The sequence below is a fragment of the Mesocricetus auratus genome, unplaced genomic scaffold, assembly GCF_017639785.1.
Source record: "Mesocricetus auratus isolate SY011 unplaced genomic scaffold, BCM_Maur_2.0 Super-Scaffold_100020, whole genome shotgun sequence".
NCBI lineage: Eukaryota > Metazoa > Chordata > Mammalia > Rodentia > Cricetidae > Mesocricetus > Mesocricetus auratus.
Genome location: NW_024429201.1, coordinates 2,474,429 through 2,498,330, shown reverse-complemented (window position 1 = coordinate 2,498,330; position 23,902 = coordinate 2,474,429). Strand labels below are relative to the sequence as shown.

Genomic DNA, 23,902 nt, shown 5'->3' with positions numbered 1-23,902 from the left:
TAAAGCTGTGAAAAAAGTGTTCCCACAGTAGGTGGGAAGAAAGAACAGCCGTGAAAGCAGGAAGCTCCTTTTATATCTCAGGCACCTCATAGCTTGCTGCAAACGTGGAGTGGTCAGAATTTTAACCACTGGAGGCTTTTGTTTCACTGGTACACAGCCACTTCTTTTTTTAAATCTTTTTTTAAAAAGATTTTAGTTATTATGTATACAGTGTTTTGTCTGCATGTATGCTTGTACACCAGAAGAGGGCACCAGATCTCATTACAGATGGTTGTGAGCCACCATATGGTTGCTGGGAATTGAACTCATAACCACTGGAAGAGCAGCCAGTCCTCTTAACCTCTGAGCCATCTCTCCAGCCCCTATCCAGCTACTTCTATTACCACTGCTGTTGCTGCTATTTCCTAATGACTACACGTTGCGTTAGGAAGAAAATGAAGTGGGGAAATGTCCTTAAGTTTAGTACATTTCTTTCGCTTAAACGGTCTCAGCAATAAACATTTTTCTAACCTTTCCTTAGTGCCCAGCGTTCATGGAAAAAACAAGCCATTGATCACGTACGTGGGGGATTCTACTGTCCTGAAGTGTGAATGTCAAAACTGTCATCCTTTAAGTTGGACTTGGTACACAAGTAATGGAAGTGTCCAGGTAAGATCATGTTGGCTGGGGCTGGTAAGAGGCTTGGTCAGAGTGCTTGCCCTTTAAGCAGTGGGCCAGAGTGCGGATACTCCGTACCTGTGTAAGAAGCGTACCTGTGTAAGAAGCGTACCTGTGTAAGAAGCGTACCTGTGTAAGAAGCGGGCGTGCCTGTAATCTGAGCCTTACGGAGATGGAGACGCGACAATCCCAGAGGCTTGCTGAGCCAGACGGGGCTGGCCTTACCTGTGAACTCCAGATTCAGTAGACTGGGTCTCAAAATCAAAGTGGAGGAGTATTAAGGGAGGGTGCTTCGTGTGTATCTCCAACTTCCACATACATCACACATAAATGTGCTCAGACACCCACACAGACATGCATACAGGTGTATATACACAAAAGATCTAAACGTTTTAGTTCATAAATAAGATTATAGCTGACTCAAAATTCCAAGGGAGACTAACACTTCTGTTATAACAATTACCAAGATCACACAGTGATAAATAGAGTTGTCATTAAATGTTTTCAGCATATTACATTGTATGTGGAAGAAGCTCTTAGTGTTCTGTTGGGCCATACTTTTTGTCTTTTGACGTTTTGCAGTTTATTTAAATTCTTTGAACGAAAATCGAAATTCGTTTTCAGGATGGGCACGATGGTGTGTGCCTGTAATCCCTGTACCAAGGAAACTGAGACAGGAGGATTGCCATGTGTTTGAGGCAAACTTGAACCAAAAGTCTGGCACTGGGTAAAACCAGACTAGTCAAGGCTACATGGCAAGGCTCTGCTACAAAACAAAATTAAAAATCAAAAGAGAGAGAATTCCAGACCTGTGGGAAACTGAAGCAGGATTTTCATTATGTTTTCAAGGCCATCTATAGAGGTTTTGGTGTTATTCCAGACTACATAAAGAGGCAAAACCAAGGCATTTTTTAAAAAGATTTATTTATTATGTATACAGTGTTCTGCCTGCATGCCAGAAGGTACCAGATCTCATTACAGATAGTTGTGAGCCACCATGTGGTTGCTGGGAATTGAATTCAGGTTCTTTGGAAGAACAGCCAGCGCTCTTAACCTCTGAGCCATCTCTCCAGCCCCAGTTTTTTTTTTTAAAGATTTATTTATTTGTTATGAATACAACATCCTGCCTGTATGTCTGCACGTCAGAAGAGGGCACCAGATCTCATTACCAATGGTTGTGAGCCACCATGTGGTTGCTGGGAATTGAACTCAGGACCTCTGGGAGAGCATTCAGTGCTCTTAACCTCTGAGCCATCTCTCCAGCCCAACCAAGGCATTTTTAATTGATCAGTTTAGAAGTAATTTCATCAGAAAAGCCTCGCTTCTGCTTCTTGCTGGTAACCAGGAAAAAACCAAAAACCAAATCCTAGGCTCCTTTTCAGGCTTGTCTCCTGAAGTAGCTGACACGGGGTGCAATGGATTGGCACCATTTGAAAAAAAAATGAATGGAAAATAGGTCGCTTAAACTGGGGTCTTGTTTTTGTTAAGTGTCATTAGCTCTTTGGGGGTATTTCACACACTGGAAAGAAGTGGATTTCAAGGCTTATATATCTAAGACGATTGGCTTCGTAGAGCTGATATGAAGAAAACAGGGATATTCAATGAGTAAGTTATCGCTGACTTCCTGTCCTTTCCCAGAAAACTTCAAAGAGCTTGAAACTTCCGTCATGGTACTGTGGGTGCCCTTTTCAGGCCTCGATGCTAATGAGTGTTCAAATTAAAGTCCTATTGAAGAAAGGCTGTAGTTCTAGGTTCTTAAATTCTGACCGGAACAAAGTTGGTGCTGCGGTGAGCTGTCTAGGACGAGAAAAGAAGGGTCTGGGAAGGAATGTGTCTATTTCTGTGATAACATTGCCTTAGTATTTCAAGAATAGCCCTAGATCATTCAGGGCTCAGCTTAAACAATGAATCCTCTGTCCTTTGTCTTACTGATGACAAGGACAGGTATCTACAAATGTTTCTGAAATATGAATTGTCAAAACAAATACCAGTTGCGATGTCTGGAATATATAGCTTAATTTATTCAGGCATGTGTGTTAGCAAACAGACTAGAGCCCAAGGCAGCTTAGATTAAAGATGTTTTCTACGTTTGCTGTGTGATTCATTATTCTGATCGTTTGGCATTGAGCCTGTCATAATTAGCTGCGAGACGAGGCCAGGGAAGGGGTCACAGGTCAACACTTTAGGTCAAGTACCATTTCAACATTTAAGTCATCATCTGTATCACAATTGGCTCTGTACTTTAAGACTCAGCCCTTTGATTTATTGTCTCTGATTCATAGAATAGTTTGTGTAATGAATATTATAGGCTGTGCTGCCTGTGTATGTAGAAATAGGTCACGGTCATTTTTCCTCCCTTTGGCAATTAAAAAATTACATTTGTAGAGAATTCTTCCAGATAAGGTGAGAACATTTTATGCAGATTAGCATTTATTGAGTGAGCATCGCAGTAGAGTGATAAAGCAGTGTAGGTATTAAATTTAATTTAGATTAAGTATAACAACTTCCAAGTGTGTATGACTTTGTGAACCTGAGGAAAACCCAGCAGCTCCCAGAAGCCCATCTACCTGGGAGAGAAAGATAGTGGAATATGAAAGGAACAGGGGTCTAGGACGAGAGAGCTGGTCATTAGAGGTCATCGTCTAAGAAGCCTTGACGATTTCAACTGCAGCTTCAGTGCAGGGAACTCATGTCAGGTGGAACATCATCAGGAGTGACTAGAATAATATCTTTAGAGGTGTTTTGTTTCCTTTTGTGTCTGTCTCTGCTTGTGGAGAGCTGGTCATCCGTGAGAAAGGAAAGCAAAGAAGACAGGAAATTTTCTGCCTTGAATTCTCACCCAGTATTTACTAATGACGACCTAAGCATATATTTATAGACACTCAAGGCTCAGTCCTCACAGTGGAGTAAACATTTTCCCTTGCTTCCTGCTGGAGTACCAACCTCCTCCGGCACTGACTCATAAATTTTAATATGCCCCTTTCCAGTAAATGGTTTCCTTGGCTCTGTCTTATAGCTTTGCCCAGAATTAGATCTCATGGGACATGTATCTCTTTCTGCATTATGTAAGGATTTTAATGTCTCCTTGCTTTAGGTTCCTATTGATGTTCACAAGAATGATAAGTATGTTATAAATGGATCCCATGCTAATGAAACACGACTCAGGGTAAAGCACCTCTTGGAGGAAGATGGAGGCTCCTACTGGTGCCGGGCAGTCTTCCCCCTGGGTGAGAGTGAGTTGGAACACGTTGAGCTGGTTGTGCTGAGCTTCATGGTGCCCCTCAAGCCGTTTCTCGCGATAATTGCGGAAGTTATTCTCTTAGTGGCTATCATTCTGCTTTGTGAAGTGTACACCCAGAAAAAAAGAAGTGACCCAGGTAAGATTTCTTACATTTTCTATTACATTATTGCTTAATTATGATGTGTAGTATGGCTTAACATGTAGTCACTTACAAGTTCTGGGGAAGGGCTGGGGAGATAGATGGCTCCTTGAATAAAAAGTATCTGTTGCATAATTGTGAGAACCTCCAGAGCCGGTGTAAAAAGACAGGTGCCTAGCATGAACATCTGAGATCTTAGTGCTTCTATATAGAGGAGGGAGGTAAAGGCGGCACACCGCTGAAGGCTTGGAGGCCAGTTAGCCTGGTATACTCAGTGGAAAACAGCAGAAAGATCCTGTCAAGGCACAAATCAAAGACCGACAGACACCTGAACCTTCACACCCAGGCTATGGTGTGCACAATGCATGCACACATATAAAGATGCACATACACAAATATACAAATGCATATATACACGTAAAGTAAGTAAAGATGGTTTGTAAACAAATTCAGTTTTTCATATTTGGACCAATATTTATGTTTGTAACCATAATGGTAATGGTCTATGAGCCCGGATTCTAAATGTTAGTGTTAAAAGTAAAATATTTTTTCTCTTGGTGCCACGATGTACCAGTTCAGGAATGTGTGTTGACATTGGACTGTGAGGGAAAACCTGAATTTCTTAATATAAATGATCTCAGATTTTTTTCCACTTAAGTAATCCATTTTAATCACTTGTGTCAGGGGGGTGGCTCATGTGTCCGTGTGCATTTGCAGGTCAGAGCATAAACTTGAGTGTCATCCTTAGGAATGCTGTACACTCCTCTTTGATGCTTAGTCTCTCAGTGGCCTGGTGCTCACTACTAGAGTGACAGCCATTGAGCTCCACGGTTGCTCTGTTTCCCTCTCCCTGCCTGGTTTTCTGTGGGGGTTCTGGGAATTGAGCTTTGGGCCTCATTCTTCTACAGCAAGCACCGTATGACTAAGTTCTCTCCCCATCTCGAATTACATAGTATTTTATCAAGTATCCTAGGTTCTCATAAAGTCCAGGTTGCATTAGTGTGGTTGTTTTAAACCCATGTCTGTTGGGCTATTGGATGAGAAACCCTTGATAAAAAATGTCCCATTGTCTTAGTTAAGGTTTCTGTAACTGAGACAAACACACCATGACCAAAAAGCAAGTTGGGGAGGAAAGGGTTTATTAGACTCACACTTCCAAATCATAGTCCATCATTAGAGGAAGTCAGAACAGGAACTCAAGCAGGGTAGGATCATGGAGGCAGGAGCTGATGCAGAGGCCATGGAGGGGTGCTGCTTACTGGCTTGCTTCCCGTGGCTTGCTCAGCCTGCTTTCTTAAATAGAACCCAGTAGTACCAGAACAAGGATGACAACACCCATCATGGGCTGGGCCCTCCCCCATTAATCACTAAATGAGAAAATGCTTTACAGCTGGATCTCATGGAGGCATTTCCTCAGCTGAGGCCCCTTACTCTCTGATGGCTCTAGCTTGTGTCAAGCTGACACACAAAACCAGTCAGTACACATTGTATTCTTTTCTGATTTCCATGTATTTTTTATACTTAAATGGCATCATAGTTTTGAAAAATAAAACAGTTCTGATCAGAGAACAGTCTGTCATCCTGTTGAAGGTGGCACTTTTCTCCTTTTCATGGGAAACTGTTAGGGAGCAGATTGAATTGAACTTGTAAACATAAACATAGCATTGCATGCTTCATTGTCATATCCTTTGTCTTTATGCAGATAATGGGAAAGAATTTGAACAAATCGAACAGTTGTAAGTATTTTTTAGTTTTTTCACTTGAGTAAAATGCAGATAAATATGAAATTAAGTGAAATGTTTACAGCTAGAAACAAACACAAACAAACAAAAAAACCACAAGAATATAGTGATGTACATTCTGTTTTCTGGATACATCTGTGGTAATGAAGTGTCTACCTCTCCATCAGTAACTGTTTGGTGTATCTGGTTTCATCTCTGCAAAATGGGTTCATCATGGTGCTCCTACACACATTTGCAGGTTTTGGTACATAGTAACCAGATGTATTCATTTATTTAGATGATTCTTTGCCTTGCTTGTATTTTTGATGACTGAGGAATCATCTTAAGTATATACAGTGTTCTTGAGGCTAGACTTCATGGTCAAGAGCATTTGATGCTCTTCTAGAGGACATGGGTTCAGTTCCTGGCAGCCACATGGCAGTCCACAACAGTCTATAGCAACAGTTCCAGAGGATCTGATGTGCTGTCTGCCTTATGAAAGGCATGTATACATGCATGGCACATATGCATGCAGGCAAAATATCCATACAAGGACAAATGAAAAAAGGAAAAAAAAACAAAGTTCAGGCCTCACTAGATTCTCACTAGGCATCTGGATTTTCTAAATACGTCTTTCACAATAAAATTCTCTCACCTAGGATTGTATGACAGCTGCTTTTGAAAGAATTTGTTTTGTTCTCTTACACACGTTTTATTGTGCATACAGTGTTCTGTCTGCATGTATGCCTGCATGCCAGAAGAGGGCACCAGATCTCATTACAGATGGTTGTAAGCCACCATGTGGTTCCTGGGAATTGAACTCAGGACCCCTGGAAGACAGTCCTCTTAACCTCTGAGTCATCTCTCCAGCACCCCCTCAAACATCTTAAAAGTGATGTCAACATAATTTAACCTGTAACATAAAAAGTTATTTTATTCCCTTTATTTTAAATTGGAATAACACACACATTCTCCATCCTTTATTCCATGGCCGCCATCACAATGTCAGTGTTTTACTTTTAAGTGTAAATGAACAATGGTATTTTAAGCTCATTCAGATAAACCCTTGCTATAATTCATTTTAGATACTCTAGTTGATTTAGTTTCAAACTAATTTTTTCTCATAGACAACATTTTCATGTGTTATGTCTGATATGTTGTGTATATATTTATGTGTTTTGGTATCCCTGGTCTTTTAGTTTCTTGGTAAAATTATTTAAAATAATAACAATAAATACACACCATTAAAAAAGGTGACTTGTCTCTAGGAACTCAACAAGGAGTAAACTCATTTATTGGATTATTGTCCCACCATTTAAGACTTTTCTACACTCCAGTTTTGACATGCATGGTGGGGTGGCTGACTTTACTTGTTGATTATGATGAGAGCCTTATGGGCATAGACCAACCTACATCTCCACTGGTATTCTCTGTGCTCAATGGTTTTCTCCTGCAGTCATGCTTAAGAATTGAATGCCCATACTTAATAACCTTTCTCTGATACAAAGGGCCATATGTAGCTTCTCATTTAATGTAGTAGCCATCAAATTATGGCTTCTCTCATACAAATTGGCTAAGCTCCTGATTGACTGTTATCTTGCATGTTTCAGGACAATGTGAGAGTTAACAGTTGCACACATGCCCATGGACCTGCTCTTGCTTGGGGTTTCAGGAGTAGAACACTGTTAGGAAGAATGAATTCAGTGTGCTCTGACATTTTAAGGGTTGACATCCAGCTATGGCATAAATATTGCATGACTTAATTTTGTTCGTCATGAACATCTGGTGATTTTCCCTTTTGCTTTTGACACAGGAAATCGGATGATAGCAATGGTATAGAGAACAATGCCCCCAGGCTCAGAAAAAATGTAAGTTACTTAAATTATAGGAAAAGGTGAAATTCAATATACTGGGCTATTAACCCTTACTCTTTTCAGACTCATGAAAGACCTAGTTCACTGTGTGCTTGAATATACTTGCTTACATAGCAATAGGAGAAAATATTGACTTACATAAAAATTAATGATATCCTTTTCTACCAGAGAATAGATGGTAATTCTCCTGTCTCAGCCTCCTGAGTGCTGTGATTACAGTCTTATAACACCATAATCACTTTATTTCATAGTCTTTATTTATATAAATATACATATATTTACTTGAATAAATACACATATACACATGTATTTATATAAATGTGCATATAAAAATATACATATGTGTGTATTTTATTACCTTGGGTTAGTTTCTTTTAAAGATTTCATGTAACTTTTAAATTCTCAACTCAAAGCCAGGTGTTGGTGGCACACGCCTTTAATCCCAGCACTCAGGAGGCAGAGGCAGGCGGATCTCTGAGTTGGAGGCCAGCATGGTCTACAGAGCGAGTTCCAGGATAGCCTCCAAAACAATACAGAGAAACCCTGTCTTGAAAACAAAATAAAACAAAAAAATCTCAACTCAAACTTTCTTTATTTGATTTTTAGTCTCATATACTTCCATATAGTCGAGTCAATGAATTCATCTGTCATAGGTAATTTCCATCATTGATTCATAGTTGTCTTTACTTCATCAATGTTAGAACTTGCTTTGCCAATAGATAGCGAACTCAATTTCTAGCCCTCCTTTGCTTTGCTGAAATGATAGGAAGTTATTACAGGTTAGCATGGCAGTAACGGCTTCATTCTCTTTTGTTTACTCCAGGAATCCATCGAACAATGAATAAAAAAGAACATTTCACCTTGAAGATGTACAAAGAGTTTGTATTTCAGCTTCCTTTCCAGAACATGCGATTTTAGATTTTAAAAGACAAAAACTTCCTCAACACGCATAGCAGTAGTTTTATAAACAATATAGGCCATCTCCTACCTAAAGATGTATTTTAATTTTGTAATTGCTTTTCATTAAAGCAAGTTTCAAATGTGTTCTGTGAGCTGTAACCTAGATAATTTTATCCTGGTCTAGGAGATCAGGGACGGAGAATAGACACCAGCAAAATCAGTCAATAATCCACAAATAAATATCACTTCAAGACCTGTTTATTTACCAAAGAATTTATGAAAGAGAGAGCTTTTGTCAGTTGTCTTAAAAGTGTTTCCCCAATCATGCATAATTACCTGTAGAAGTATTTATTAACAGTTTTTATGTGAAGTGTATCCTTCTGTGGTATTGAAAGTGTTTTCCCTAGGAAATAGAAACTGCTTTCAATAATGGTGGCTACTCTGCAGTCTCTTCACTGTGATATACCTTTGCTCCATAAATCATGGTGTAAAATAAGGGGGTGCAAATTATATGCTTGCCCACAGTCAGTATCAACACCGAGGCTTCTCTTCTCGTCTTTATCACACTCATTACCACTTTTTCTACTCAAAGCCAAAGTGCTTCTTGGTCTTAAGTAGGACATTTTTTCTTCGTTCTTTGCCTTGAGGTTTGAACCTCATGTCCTCCTGGTATTGATGTTTCAGAGTGCAGATCTATGTGGTCACAGCACGCGTCACGGCTACCTGCATGCCTTTGTGTGTGGCTCATCGTTTCTGGGTACCTTTATTTGCTATTTGGTTTCTGGTACCATAGGTGTCTAAATGTATAGAAATGCATTATTATTGCTTTCCAATACTGATTTCTCTGACTAATAACCAGGAGTATTAGTGTATTATTTTTAAGTTGCTGCAAATGCCTTAGACTCAACTTTAAAAGTGGAAGAATTTCATTACAGACAGGACTGAGATATTTTATAAACTCAATACAACCAGATTAGTTCAACTTCAAATGGACATAGCCAGTTGTCAGTGGCTTCAAATGAAATACAAAAAGTAATGCCTGGATTGTAGATTAGTATCACTGGTGCTGCCAGGTTCGTGTGACACACTGCTTCCTGAGAACAGGATTAAGGACAATAAGAAATAAAGAGGGACCAACTTGGGATATGGTAGGAAGAGAAATCCATGGTTCTTGAGGATGGAGGGATTAGAGGTTGTGTAAAAAGAATCCACTGATTATCAATGGAAACTAGAAGTACATGCCTTGTGCACTAAGAAAAGTATCAAATTGTGTGGGGAAAATTCTGTAACATCTTGACTAATGTTCACCAATATCACTAGCTAAAGCAATACGTATAAAATAGTTATGGCAGCTGCTTTCTATTTTGCTGATGCAACAAAATTCAGTATTTTTTTAATACATGTTAACTGCACATGTAGATTTTACTGAACTAGAATTCACCTCTTGGTAGTAGATGTCCTATTTTTTCCCTCAGTCTCATCTAACCACACATTTGTTTTGCTTTAATTCATGCTTAATTTGACAAGATCATCTTGATGAGCTCATGGCAACCAGTATAATTAGTGTAAACATTTTGAATTCAGAGAGCAAGTCCCACTCAAAACAGTGTAACTGATTGGATACATACAAAACCCCAACAAGTAACTTTGCTTGCAGGATTCATCCATTTGCTTTGCCACCACTAACTTTCTATGTTGAAATTGTTTTCCTTAAAAAAAAAAAACCTACCCAAAGGGAAAATAATCTGAAATACTTATAAAATATAAGTTATCTCAGTAACTTCAGGTAGAAAAAGTTCTCAAATATTTTTGATTTTTGGCATTTCAGGGTCTCTCTGGAGTAGTTTTGGAAAATGATTCCATCCCTATTAGATTAAAATGAAACGATTCTACTAACTAGCCTCTTGGAGGCGATGAATGGATTGTCTAATTACCAATTGTAAATTGACTGGGGAAAAAAAGGCGAAATGAAACAGGAAAACTACCCTGACTTTATATAGTAAATACCTGGGAGATTCCATTCATCTTTCCAGTTGATGGGTCTTCAACATAATAATTAGTTGTAATGATGCCATAGAATTTCCAGATAATCTTAATTTCAGTTTACATTAAAATATGTTTCCTTTTTCAATTTTTCTTTTTTTCCCTAGCTAACTAGTCCTTCAGGCTCAAATCTAAAATTGTTTATGATGTTTTCTATATTGGCTAGGAATCTGTCCCTTTTCCTCAGCCTGTTATTAATCCTGCCAGAAGCAACTCCACCTCACCTTCACCATCTGCAAGGTTACAGTGTAGGTTTCCCTACCTTGGCCTCATTGTCCATCTTCCCATTTTTCACGGTGTTTCTCAGTCTTTCTAATTAAACAGAAGATCTCATGTGTCGTGTCAGGTTTGGGGCCAAACCTTATGCCAGCTCATCCTTGCCCATTTCTTAGTGTTGCACTTCACCTCGTTAGCAAACTCCCTCCATTGTCTTGGATTAGTCCTGAATGTGTCTCTGATGTTTCCCCCATCCCATTAATTCAACGTTAGCCTTCAGTATGTTCAGGTTTAGGAGAAACTCATATCGGTGAAGTAGGGACTGTCTCATGTACTCACAACTCCGTGTTTCTTTGTGGTTGGTTTCCTTTCTGGATTCTGACTTTCAGTTCTGTGCCCTGGATTTAGTACAGGGAGAATGTTATAGGTGGTGTGAAATGTGTATACCTATTTTTAGAAGACCAATTTTAATTGTGAGAATTAGAATTGCAAAGGAAAATTTAGAAAAGCAGGTTATATAAATTCTTCAACTGTTGTACAGTGTACATCACACCTATTCCGATGGGTTTTACTTCCTGCACCCCTTAAAAATTACATGGTCATTATGCACAAAACCCTAATTTTTACCCTTTATTCAATAAGGTAACACATTGGCTCTAAGTATGGAGGATTTTAATGATTATATTTCCTTGTATGTCACAGAACTGGCATTTGTGGTCACTCCACTAACATACCCATTCCACTTTGCCAAGTTTTGTACGTCTTTGAACATCTCAATTTTAATATTAACAGCTGCGTGTTACAAAAAGGCTTATTGTTATATTTTGAGCATTGAAAGCATACTTTTCATCGAATTGATCAAAAGAAGGAAAAGAAAAATAACCCTGTCATTCCTACCTATTTGTTTCTTTCTGGTCCTCATCTTTGAGGAACTTAGTTTTTTTCCTGTCAGATTGTTTGCCTTATGGTAAACTTCCCCATATGAAAAAGGCCCTTTGTCATTAAGCCAATCTGGTTCAGCTCCAGAAAAGGTGAGCCCAGGTATGAGCTCCGGTGTTCATAGAACGGCGTGATGACCTGCCGTAGTGTGCAATGAGATTTTTTTTTCTCTTTTTGCACTGAGATATTTATAGAATAGGTAAAAGTGAAAGACTTGATTACTTTGGAATTCTAAGTTACAACACTTAGGCACTTACTACTTTAATGACAGCTTGCTACTCTTGAGCTTATCCTAGTCTGTCACAGCGAGAAAGACACATAAACTGTATCCCTCTTTATTTGCTCTGGATCTGACAGTGACTTGAACGGGTTACCAGTCAATTCCCCACAAAAGACTCATCCTGTTTATTTAATGCTAGCAACTGACATCTGTTGAACGTGGCACGCGTGCTAGGCACTCATTTTAACACATGCTGTGAAGTGTCCTGTTTAATCCTCAATCCATCTCATGTCATAAAAACAGTCCTCTGTCTTTTAATCAATGCACAAACTCCAGGTCAGAGACCTTAAGGAAACCACGCAACGCACCCCCCCCCACACACACACAATTTATCCTCGTCTGACTTGACCTACTTTGTTCAACATCTCTGAACGGCTGGTTGTATACGTCCTAGAAAGCGAGGCCATTGTCAGTTATCCTCTGTTTGATTTTTGCGACAGGGTTTCTCTACATAGCTTTGGAGCCTGTCCTGGAGCTCTCTGTAGATGAGGCTGACCTCTGCCTCCTGAGTGCTGGGATTAAAGGTGTGCGCCACCACCTCCCGGCTCCTTGTTTTATCTGTTTGTTTTAAATTTCACTCTTAGGTGATAAGTCATAGCACAAGTTCCATAATCTTACTGTGGTTGGGACCCACACTTTGCCGTTCTTGTGTCCCTGTACTGGTGCATCAACACATACTTATGACTTTTTTTCTGGTTGTATTTGTCAGTAGAGAAGAATGACCATAAAATGTATCCTCCAGACACTGAAAATGAAAAAAAGCTGCTATGTATAACTTCACCCAGACATGCGGAAAGCAGGCCCTCTGGTTGCTCACGTTAGCGCCTGCAGAGGAAGAGGCTGCTCTGTGGGTGGTCTCACAGGCAGCAGCAAGCTGGAATGATTGACAGAAACTTTCAAGGAAATAAGGCAGTTTTAGCTAATGCAGGGAAATCACCATTTTCAGTCAGTGTCAGGTGAGTGCCACTGGGGAGACGTTGCCTATAAAGCGTCATTTACTCAGCTTTAAGTTTTACTTAAGTATCTTAGTGTGACTGGTGTGCTCGCATTCAGAAGTTGGATGCAGGGGTTGTAAGAGAAGTTGTCGGGGAAGACCTTGCTTCTGCTGCTACGTGGATGAGCAGGCCAGTTCCCTTGGATTTGTGAACCTCCTACATCACGTGGTATACCAGCCATGTTTGTGTGAATCCAGTGAGTCCGGAATGACGGATTATGCCTTTATTATCAAATTTGCCTGTGAAATAACTGAAAATCACACATGAATAGAATGGACAGAGTACTTTTAGTCCCACACACGCTTTATAGTCTGCATTTCTTATTCCTTTGTACCTCAGTGTGAACCTGCTATGGAAACCTGCCCAGAGTGTAGGTTACAAATACTGTTTTTGTCTGGTGTCTTCTGTTTTAAAGCATTTTTTTAATTATACAATTCTCACTTCAGAAAATTAGTACACTATTTTTCTAAAGTTTATTGGTAAGTTGTGAAAATAATAGATTTATTGCATACATAGTTAGCTGTAATGCTACTTAATGTTACAAAAAGAATAGCTGCTTATATTTTTTACCCTTTAAAATAGATATTTGACCATACATGTTTAGTTTTGCTTAAATCAAGGATCAATGATTATATTTTTAATAGTTGAGTTTCTTTTACATGTGTGTTTAGAGTCTCATCGCTGACTTTCTACATTATGTAACACAAAAATGTCAATACAGGAACATTGTAAAAATTTCCATGTTGCATATAGAGTTAACATGCAATGAAACTCAATAAAATGTCCTCAGTGGAAGACTAAGTATCGGGGAATGTATTTGTGTGTCTGGGTGTGTGTGCCTATGGAGGCCAGAAGAGGACCTGGGATCTCTTGGAGCTGTAATAGTTCCAGGCAGTTATGAGCTCCCAGATTGGGTACTGAAAAACTAAACTCTAGTTCTTTGCAAGAGAAGTAAGCAGTCCTGGCCACTAAGCTACCTTCAGCCCATTTTTTTTTTCATTTTTAATGATTTAAAGGTGGTTACATAGGCTCTAGACAATAGAAAACAGATCATTTTTCTTTGAGTACCAAAAAATTTTGAGTCTTATTAAACAACTCATTGGTCGCCAGATTAAGACAAAGAAGACTTAGTCAAGTCTATTTTATCACATTAAATTGAAAGGCAACCAGAAAGTTTTGAAAATTTAAATTACAACTGTGACCATGACTTTTAAAAAAAGCATTTAAACTGAAATTGGTGAGTAGATTAAATTTGCTTGTTTTCTTGGGTAATTTCCTTTCTGCTTTTCATTATCATTTTAGATTGACTCAGCAAAAATTGTTGCAAAATGCTTCAAGTTTTTATATTAAACTAGATTTTTGAAAACAATTATTCTATGGAAATAATGTTATAAAAGAGTCGGTCTCTGAAATAGGACAAATAGTGAATCTAATACCTAAAATATTAAATATTAAGTAACATACTATAAGTTTATTACATATTCTATTTGATTCTTTATCAAAGTAACTACATACCAGCATGATTAATAGCTAACAAACAAGTATTTATCATCCCTAGTATGTGAGGCCAGTTTATAGGCAGCAAGTATTTGTATTTTGATTACTTTAGACTGTTGGTCAACTTGTAGATATCCAGAACAGACATATTTTTAATTTTCTTATTGTATTTTACTATTATTGTATATTTGCCTATTATTATTATATCTTATCTCCTGGTAATTGCAGCTGATAATATTAGGCCTTATAAATTCTCACTTTACTCAAAGACTACTATTAAAATTTCTCAAACTGGTTGTTGTAGTGTATGACTCTAAACCAGCTGTCAGGAGGTTGAAGTAGAAGACAGTGAGTTTGGAAGCCAGTCTTGACTAACAGACCCTGTTCCCCAAACAGAACTAAGCCAAACTTTTAAGTAAATTGAACCTATTTGGCCAGTGGTATTTACTTACATAGTCACAAAAGTGAGGAAACCTCAAACAATAACTACATGGAAATAGGCAGCAAGATACATGGTGATCAAAACCATGCAAACATGTTCTTACAAAGGCACGAGAGGAAATTGAACCCCCTGAAGCCAGTTGCAAGTGTGTGTGAAGTGACAAGATGTGTGAACTCTGGCTTTGGGGAAGTGCATCAGGCCCTTTGAACTAGTGAGCCATGGCTCTTGCCCTAAGACAATCATTTTGACCGAGGTGGTCTCCAGTATCTATTGGGAAAGGACAAGACTGAACAACAGCAGGTTTGTGGTACGAGGCCATAGCATGCCAGCCGAAGTGTCAATGTTGGAATCAGGTTCGCACTGGCAATTCAGAATTCTGTATGTCTGGAAATGTTCCCTCAGCAATGCAAAGACAGGCAGGGCATTCGAAGTGGAGGACCACAGGGCATGAAGCTCAGTGGTAGAGCACTGGCCAGCTGTGTAAAATCCCTGGCTTCACAGGAAAAGACAACTGAAATTCCATGAGGGACAACTAAGCACCTCCAGCACTAGTAGGCCGACCTGGAAAGGATGCGTAAAGAAAGTAGAAAGGGAGCGATGAGGGATTTTGAACAACGGGAGAGAGGAGGAATAGTAGACAGGAGCAGTGACCACAGATAAACCAACATTTCCATGTGTCTGTTGTGCTTGGGAAAGCACAAACTGCAGCCGTGCACTGCTTGTCAATGTGATACAAATGCAAAGACTGAGGATTCTTACCAGTGCAATGGAAAGGACATCGAAGAACACAGTTCCCATAATTCACTTCAGCTGGTAAAAGGTCAATAGTAGATTTAGACCACATAACGTGTAATGAGCTGTGTAAGGCCTGTGGCAAATTTGTATAGATACAGTGAAACTTAGTTGATGGGATGGGATGGGGGGGGGGGGAGGAAACGTGTTTGGGAGAAGGCATGATGTAAATTGTACATGTATGAAATTGCCAGACAACAAAATTATCAGTGTTCTTGTTGGGGTACCCCGAATTGAGGAGGGGTCCCCAAGCTGGATTCATCACCCCAAGGATCAAGAGTCCATGATCCAATTGATGCAACACGCAAGAGGCTTTGATTAGGCATCTGCAGATGGGCCTCTCGGTCAGCTTTTAGACCGATTGGCCCCGAGGTTCAGTTACAATCAGCTTTTAAAGACAAAAACCACAAGCCTTTGGGAGGGGTCCCTATCTTGTGACGGGGTAGGGGGTGGGGGGGTAGGGAGGTGAGGGGATGAGGGGGTGGTACGTGACTACTGACCAGGGGAAGTAGATGTCTTCCTGACCTACACGTTGTAAATTCCTCAAACCTTGATATGAGTTAATCATCTTTCCCTAAGTAAATTGTGGTTCCCACAAATCTTGTTTGCCCATCTCCGACACCCTGGTCAGTTCTTCACAGTTGGTCAGCAGCCCGGAATTGGCCTTTTGTGGGTTTACAGCCCTTCTACAATTAAGGTTGCTAAACCATACATTCCATTCTGTGGTTTGGCCAGTTCCTGGGATGGGGTCCTTTGTTCACTTCCCAAGTTCTCTAGTGGGGTGCCCTCCCTGTTTAAGCTTATATTTTATTTCTATAAATTCGGGGTCTTTCATTCTAATTACTCCCCTGTAACGCAGGAAAGAGAAACAAACTAACAAACAAAAAACAGCAAGAAGAATCAGAAAACAAGAAATAATTTGCAGGCTCGGGCTTTAACACTATCAATAACACTGTAAACCCCAGTAGACTCTCAACAACACAGGCATTTGCAGAACATAGATACTTACGAACCCCACCATCTGCTCATGAGAAGCTGAAAGATAAGGCCTGGAAACGTATGCCACGTGCAAAAAGCTGAGCCGAAAGGAAGCGGGGGGAGGCTGTACTGGTATTAGATCTCCTGGGTGTCAAGTGGAGACAATTGCCACACAGAAGGGCACATTGGGCAATAATAAAAACAATCGGTGCTCCAAGAAAATACAGGCAAAAAATGAGTGAGTTGCAAAGTACGCCAGGAGATTCTCAGTCACCGACAGGACCAACAGCAAATCTACAATTTCTGTCCAAAACCTCAGCACCCATCTCTCGGTACCTGACAACAAGCAGAGAGAAGGGCAGCAGTTAGCTGGCCGTGGTGACTCAGCCTTTAATCACGCAGCAGCTCAGGAGGGTTACTGCAAATTTGAGGTTATACTGAACTAATGAACAAGACGCTCTTGAAGCAACAATAACAACAAAGAGGAGATACTGTGAAACCCCACACACTGTAAGCGAAGGAGAAAACTAAGGGAAAAGTCTTTAAAATGTTTGACAGAAAATGAAAAATATCAAAGCCTGTTAGTATTCATCAAAGGCCACATGAAGAGAGACATTTGTGGCCTTAGATTCGCACATTAGGAAAGAGAAAAAGTCTCGGATCAACCTTAGATTAGGAAACTAAAAATGTTTCCTTTCCCAGCTGGTGACAGGCATGGCCACACTGTTAACATCACCCGGCAGGCTCAGGCAGCAGAAGAAAGCAGATAATGAAGACAAGGGGAGAAATCAATGAAGCTGAAAATACAGGCCATACCAATAAAAAAAAAAAAAAGAAAGAAAAAAAAATCAATGACATAATCCATTTAAAAAATAAAGATGAATAAAATTGGCAAACTGCCAGTAAGACTGAAAAGGAAAAAAGAAATGTCTCAGAAATGAAACAGGTAATCCTGTTTTAAACAACAATAAAGAAATAGTAAAATAACTTTTTGTCCTATAAAAAATTTCTTTTTAGATATTATTTCCCCTTCCATGTCCTTCCTCTAAACCATCCCATATACCCCTTCCCACTCTCCAAATCCATGGTCCCTTTTTTACTAGTTGTTACTGCATGTATATATGTGTATAATATACATACGTACGCCTAACTATAGTCATATATGTGCGTTTGTCTGCCTTTGGGGTGATAATTTGGTACTGGACAACCAGTCCCCCTGGGGAAGACCTCCTTTCCCACCCCTGCCTCTCCTCAGTTGTTTACAAAGTGACTCCTCAAGCATAGATTAGCAATTTAGATGATAGGACCCTTATAGCTACCACACACGCTGTCTACCAAGGGCCATGCAGCACACAAGAAGCGACTGAAAAGCTGTACCACTACAGGTGGTCTCCACTCAGGATGCTGGAATTGACATTTAGAACTCACCTGTGCAGGCAAGCGCTAAACCCATATTCCTGAAGTCAAATGATGTTCAAGCTAGTTGCATCCATTTGAAAGTGCACTTTCAATTTTGCATTTTACTCTTGTCTGGGGCTACTGGTGGATGGTGTGCTACGCTCACTCTGTACTGAGCATCAGCAGTGAGCTGCAACTCCAGTACCCACAGGAGCATAAACACAGTGGATACTCTGTACTGTGTGTACTGAGTCCATTAAGTCACATGATCTTATAAAATAGTTTTTTGGGAGGTGGTTTTGCCCAACTGTATATTAGCACTGGCTTATACCAATGCTCTGGCCACGTTTCAAGTCAGGTAGGCTTAACCTTGATGACTGGTAGGTTAGAGCTATTTAATGCATTTCAACATAAGATATTTCACTTCACCTCGCCGTGAATTTGGCATCCTCCTTCCTGTTGTAATCAAGCACTTGTGGATGACAAGTAAATTCAGTGGAGTCATTCAGCCTTCCAGCTGTTAAAGAAAAGAAAATTAAGGTCTCAATGATCACAACCATCATCTATGCAACAGAAAGACAAGCAAAACATAGTGAGATAGTGACTACTGAGAGAGGGTGCCCTGAAATCATGTCTCTTATTCATTTCACACAGGAAGCTAGGGCCACTGTGGAAGGTGGTGTGACTGGTTTTTAAGACAAAAACCACACTAGATGACTGAGCAGTCTCACTCCCAGCCATTCTCTGCAGAGAAAGGAAATCATATGTCCACAGAGCTGTTCAGGACTGCTCACAGAACCCCAATACACTGTCTTAAAATAGTGACCTGTAAACAAAGTGTGGTACATCGCCATAGTTTAAAATTTAAGTGTTCCTCCAAAGGCCCAAACCTCAAAGGGCTTAATCCTCACTCGTTTCGACATATTGAGAGTGATGGAGAAGTTTGGAGGAGGGGCCTTGTGAGAGATCTTCTAGTCAGAGCCGTGTCCTGATGGGAACATTGGGATTCCATTCTTTCATTTCTCTTTCAGTCCCAGCCATGAGCCAAGCAGTTCCTCATGTGCTCTTTGCCATGTTGTATGATTTAGCCACAGGCCCATAGTGGCAGGGCTAGTTAATCAAACACCAAAGCTCCTGAAACTATGTGGAAAACAAAGCTTTTCTCTATAGTTATCTTAGGTATTTATTAGAAACCTGATACCATACCCATGGCATGTACTACCCAATGAAAGGGAGCAGCTTACTTACACCCGTCTCATTAGATGTTGAGAATATTGAAAGCCCATCTCAGAAGGCACAACTTCATTTACACACAAGATGGCGAGGCTAAAGACTCTGGAGTTTTCCGGGATAAGAATGCCAGGGCAATGAGGCAGATATAAGCCACAGCACAGTACCTACAGGGGAATCTTCATGGTGACAGAATAATTTCATATTTGGGTGCTTATCATCTGGTAGGGAGAGATGGTTACTTGGGTCTTTGTCTCCCCTGTTATTTGGAGATTCCATTTATATTTTTGTCATATACGCATGTATTTTAAGAAGCATCTATTGTTTTAGATTTCCATAATACCCCTCCAAAGTCCCTTGGCTTTAGCTGTTCCTACTATCCTTTCTTCTTCTTCACCCAATTAGATCCTCCCAACCAGTCCTGCATGCCTCTCGTCCATTTGTAAGTACCTATTTCATTTCCCATTCCAAGGGAAACCCTTCCCTCTCACTTGGACCCTTGCTAGCCTCTATGGTTTATGGATTGTAGCCTGCTTAAGGAAGACTTAACAGCTAACATCCACGTGTGAGTGAGTGCATACCACATTTGTCTCCTTTTGGTCTGGATTTCTTCACCTAGGATTATTTTCCTTCTAGATCCATCCATTTACGTACAAGTTTCATGATTTTAATTTTTTTTTTCGAGACAGGGTTTCTCTGTGTAGTTTTGGAGGCTGTCCTGGCACTCGCTCTGTAGACCAGGCTGGCCTCGAACTCACAGAGATCCGCCTGCCTCTGCCTCCTGAGTGCTGGGATTAAAGACGTGCGCCACCAACGCCCGGCTCATGATTTAATTTCTAATAGCTCAGTAATATTTCATTGTGGAAATGTCCCATATTTTAAATATCTACTCATTTGTTGAAGGACATCTAGGCTGCTTCCAATTTCTGGTTACTATGATACAATAGTAATGAACATGGTTGTCTCTGTGCTAGGATGAAGCATCCTTTGGGTGTATGCCCAGCTGGATCTTGAGGTAAATCAATTCCCATCTTCCTGAGGAACTGCCACACTCATTTCCATAATGGCTTCATAGATTTGCACCCTCACTAGCAATAGATTACTGTACCACTTTCTCTGTATCTTCCCCAGCATCAGCTGTCTGTCGTTTGTTATTTTGGTCTTGGTCATTCTGACTAGTGTAAGACGAAATCTCAAAGTAGTTTCGATTTGCATTTCCTTGCTGGCTAAGGATGTTGAACATTTCTTTTAAGCACTTTCAGATGCCGGGTGGTGGCGCACGCCTTTAATCCCAGCACTCAGGAGGCAGAGGCAGGTGTATATCTGTGAGATCAAGGCCAGCTTGGTCTACAGAGTGAGTGAGTTCCAGGACTGTTACAGGGAGAAATCCTGTCTCAAAAAAAAAAGTACTTCTCAGCCATTTGTGTTTTCTCTTTTGCGAATCCTCTGTTTAAATCTGTACCTCTCCTCCTTAAATTTTGTTTGTATTTTTTGATATCTAGTTTTTGGTTTCTTAGATATCAGCTCTCTATTAGGTGTATAGTTGGTAAAATCTTTTTCCTTTCTTTTGCCTGCCATTTAGTCTGAGTGGTGGTGTCCTTTGTCATACAGAAACTTTTCAGTTTCATGAGATCCCATTGATCTATTAGTGTCCTTAGTACCTGTGCTATTGGAGTTCTGTTTAGAAAGTCTCCTGTGCCAATGAGTTCAAGGCTATTCCCACTTTCTCTCCTATCAGATTTAGTACATCTGACCATAAGTTGAGGTCTTCCAACTATTTGGCATTGAATTTTGTGCAGGGTTGATAAGTATCCATCTATTTGCATTCTTCTTTTTTTTTTTCCGAGACAGGGTTTCTCTGTATTGTTTTGGAGGCTGTCCTGGAACTCCCTCTGTAGACCAGGCTGGCCTCCAACTCAGAGAGCTCTGCATGCCTCTGCCTCCTGAGCGCTGGGATTAAAGGCATGCACCACCAACACCCGGCTATTTGCATTCTTCTACATGGACCCCTCCAGTTTGACCAGCACCGTTTGTTGAAGATGCTTTTTTCCAGTGAATTTCTGGCTCCTTTATTAAAAAATGAGGTGTCCAAAGGTGTATGGATTTATATCTTTGTTTTAATTCAATTCTGTTGATCAATGTGTCGATTTTTATGCCAATACTGTGTTGCTTTTATTATTATAGCCCTGCAGCAACATTTGAGGTCAGGGATGACAATGCCTCCAGCAGTTCTTTTATTGTTAAGGATGATTTTAGCTATCTGGGGACTTTTGTCTTTCCATATAAAGTGTTCTTTCAAGTTCTGTGAAGTGTTGGGATTTTGATTGGAATGGTGTTCATTGCATCTGTTGATTGCTTTTGGTAGGATGGCCATTTTACTCCATTAATCCTACTGATCCATGAGCATGAGAGATCATTTCAACTTTTGGCATCCTTTTCAATTTCTTTAGTGTCAACGTTTTTAGTATGTAAGTCATTCACTTGCTTGTTTAGAGTTACCCCAAGATATTTTCTGAGGCTATTATGAAAGACTTTGTTTCCATGACTTCTCTCTCTGTCCATTTGTCATTTATATACAGGAAAGCTATTGACTTTGTGTGTTAATTTTGTATCCTGCTACTTTGCTGAAAGTGCTTATCAGCTGTAGCAGTTCCTCAGTGGAATCTTTAGGTTCACTTAAGTATACAAACTTATGTATACACTTACACTTGATCTTAGCCAAAAGGTCGAGAAGCGATTATGTATACACTTAGCTATACAACACTCTGATAATCTACAAATGAAGATACTTTTATTTCTTCCTTTCCTATCTCTGTCCCCTTAATCTTCTTCAGTTGTCTTATTGCTTCAGTTAAAACTTCAAGTACTATATTGAATCGGTTTGGAGTGAACAACTTTGTCTTGTTCCTGATTTCAGTGGCATTGCCTTGAGTTTTTCTCCATTAAGTTGATGTCTTTGGGCTTGCTATAAATCGCCTTTATTATGTTTCAATATGTCCCTAATATTCCTAATTTTTCTGGGGCTTTTAGCATAAAAGGGTGTTATCATGAAAGGGTGTTGAATTTTATCAAAGACCCTTTCTGCACATAGTGAGATGATCCTGTGTTTTTGTTTTACTTTTAGTCTGTTTATATGGTGGATTACATTTATATTGATTTACATGTGTTGAACCATCCCTGTATCTCTGGGATGAGGTCTACTTGATCATGGTGGATGATATTTTTGTTATGTCTTTGGGTTTGGTTTGCAACTATTTTTGACAATTTTTGCATTTATATTCATAAGAAAAATTGGTCTGTAATTCTCTTTCTTTGGTAGGTCTTTATACGGTTTGTGTATCAGTGTAACTATGGCCTCGTAAAATGAATTTGGCAGTGTTTCTTCTGTTTCTATTTTGAGGAATAATTTGAGGAGTATTAGCACTAACTCTTCTGTGAAAGTCTGGTAGAATTCTGTGCCCAAATGTATCTGGCCCTGGGATTCTTTTTGTTGGGAGGCTTTTAATTACTGCTTCTATTTCGAGGGGCAGAGGAGTGTTATAGTTCCAAATTGCTTATTTGATTGATCAAGAGTTAATTATCAAGAGTTAATAAACCATTTCTTTCAGGTTTTCCAGTTTTTGGAGTGCAGATATTTAAAGTATGTCCTCGTGATTCTCTGGATTTCCTCGGTGTGTGCTACTATGTCTGCCTATTTCTCTAATTTTATTAATTTAGATATTGTCTCTCCATATTTTACTTAACTTGGCTAAGGGTTCAGTCTATCTTGCTGTTTTTCCCCCAAAGAACCAACTCTTTGTTTCATTGATTCTTTGTATTTTTATTGTTTTTATCCTTGAGTTTATTTCTGCAGTCTATTCCTTTGGAGTGTTATAATTCTTTTGTTCTAGAGCTTTCAGGTGATCCATTAAGTTGTTCATATGAGGTCTCTCCAATTTCTTACTATATGCACTTAGTGCTATAAACTTGCCTCGTGGAATCGCCTTCATTGTGTCCCATAGGTTTGCACATGTTGTATTTTCAGTCAACTCTAAAAAGTTTAAAACTTCTTTCTTTGCCTATTTTCATTCAGTAGTAAATGGTTAAGTTTCAATGAGGTGCCGGGCGTTGGTGGCGCACGCCTTTAATCCCAGCACTCCGGAGGCAGAGGCAGGCGGATCTCTGTGAGTTCGGGGCCAGCCTGGTCTACAACGTGAGTTCCAGGACAGCCTCCAAAGCTACAGAGAAACTCTGTCTCAAAAAACCAAAAAAAAAAAAAAAAAAAAAAAAGTTTCAATGAGGTGTAAATGCTCTGTTGTTTCCCGTTTACAGCTTTAATCTGTGGTGGGCAGATAGGATGCAGGGTGTTATTTCAGTTTTTATTGTTCGTTTGTTTCCATTGAGAGTTGCTTTGTGGTCAGTTTTGGAGAAATTTCCATGATCTGCTAAGAAGGTATGTTTTTTTGAGTTTGGGTGAAATGTTCTGTAAATGTCTGCTAGGTCCATTTAATTTTTGATGTCATTTAGCTGCAGCATTTCTCTGTTAGGTTTTGTCTATATGACCTTGTCTTTTGGTGAGAT

The 23,902-nt window shown here is 39.7% G+C and overlaps 1 protein-coding gene across 1 annotated transcript in view; it reads left to right on the top strand.

Annotated features, from left to right (window-relative positions):
• Positions 1 to 13,806, top strand: part of Emb (embigin) — a 46,142-nt gene extending 32,336 nt beyond the window's left edge. Inside the window, exons 5-9 of the mRNA XM_013122586.3 lie at positions 521 to 648; positions 3,752 to 4,034; positions 5,740 to 5,773; positions 7,572 to 7,626; positions 8,456 to 13,806. Coding sequence (XP_012978040.1) covers positions 521 to 648; positions 3,752 to 4,034; positions 5,740 to 5,773; positions 7,572 to 7,626; positions 8,456 to 8,473 — 518 coding nt within the window. The 3' untranslated portion in view covers positions 8,474 to 13,806. The remainder of the gene's footprint in view (positions 1 to 520; positions 649 to 3,751; positions 4,035 to 5,739; positions 5,774 to 7,571; positions 7,627 to 8,455) is intronic.
• The last annotated feature ends 10,096 nt before the right edge of the window (positions 13,807 to 23,902 follow it).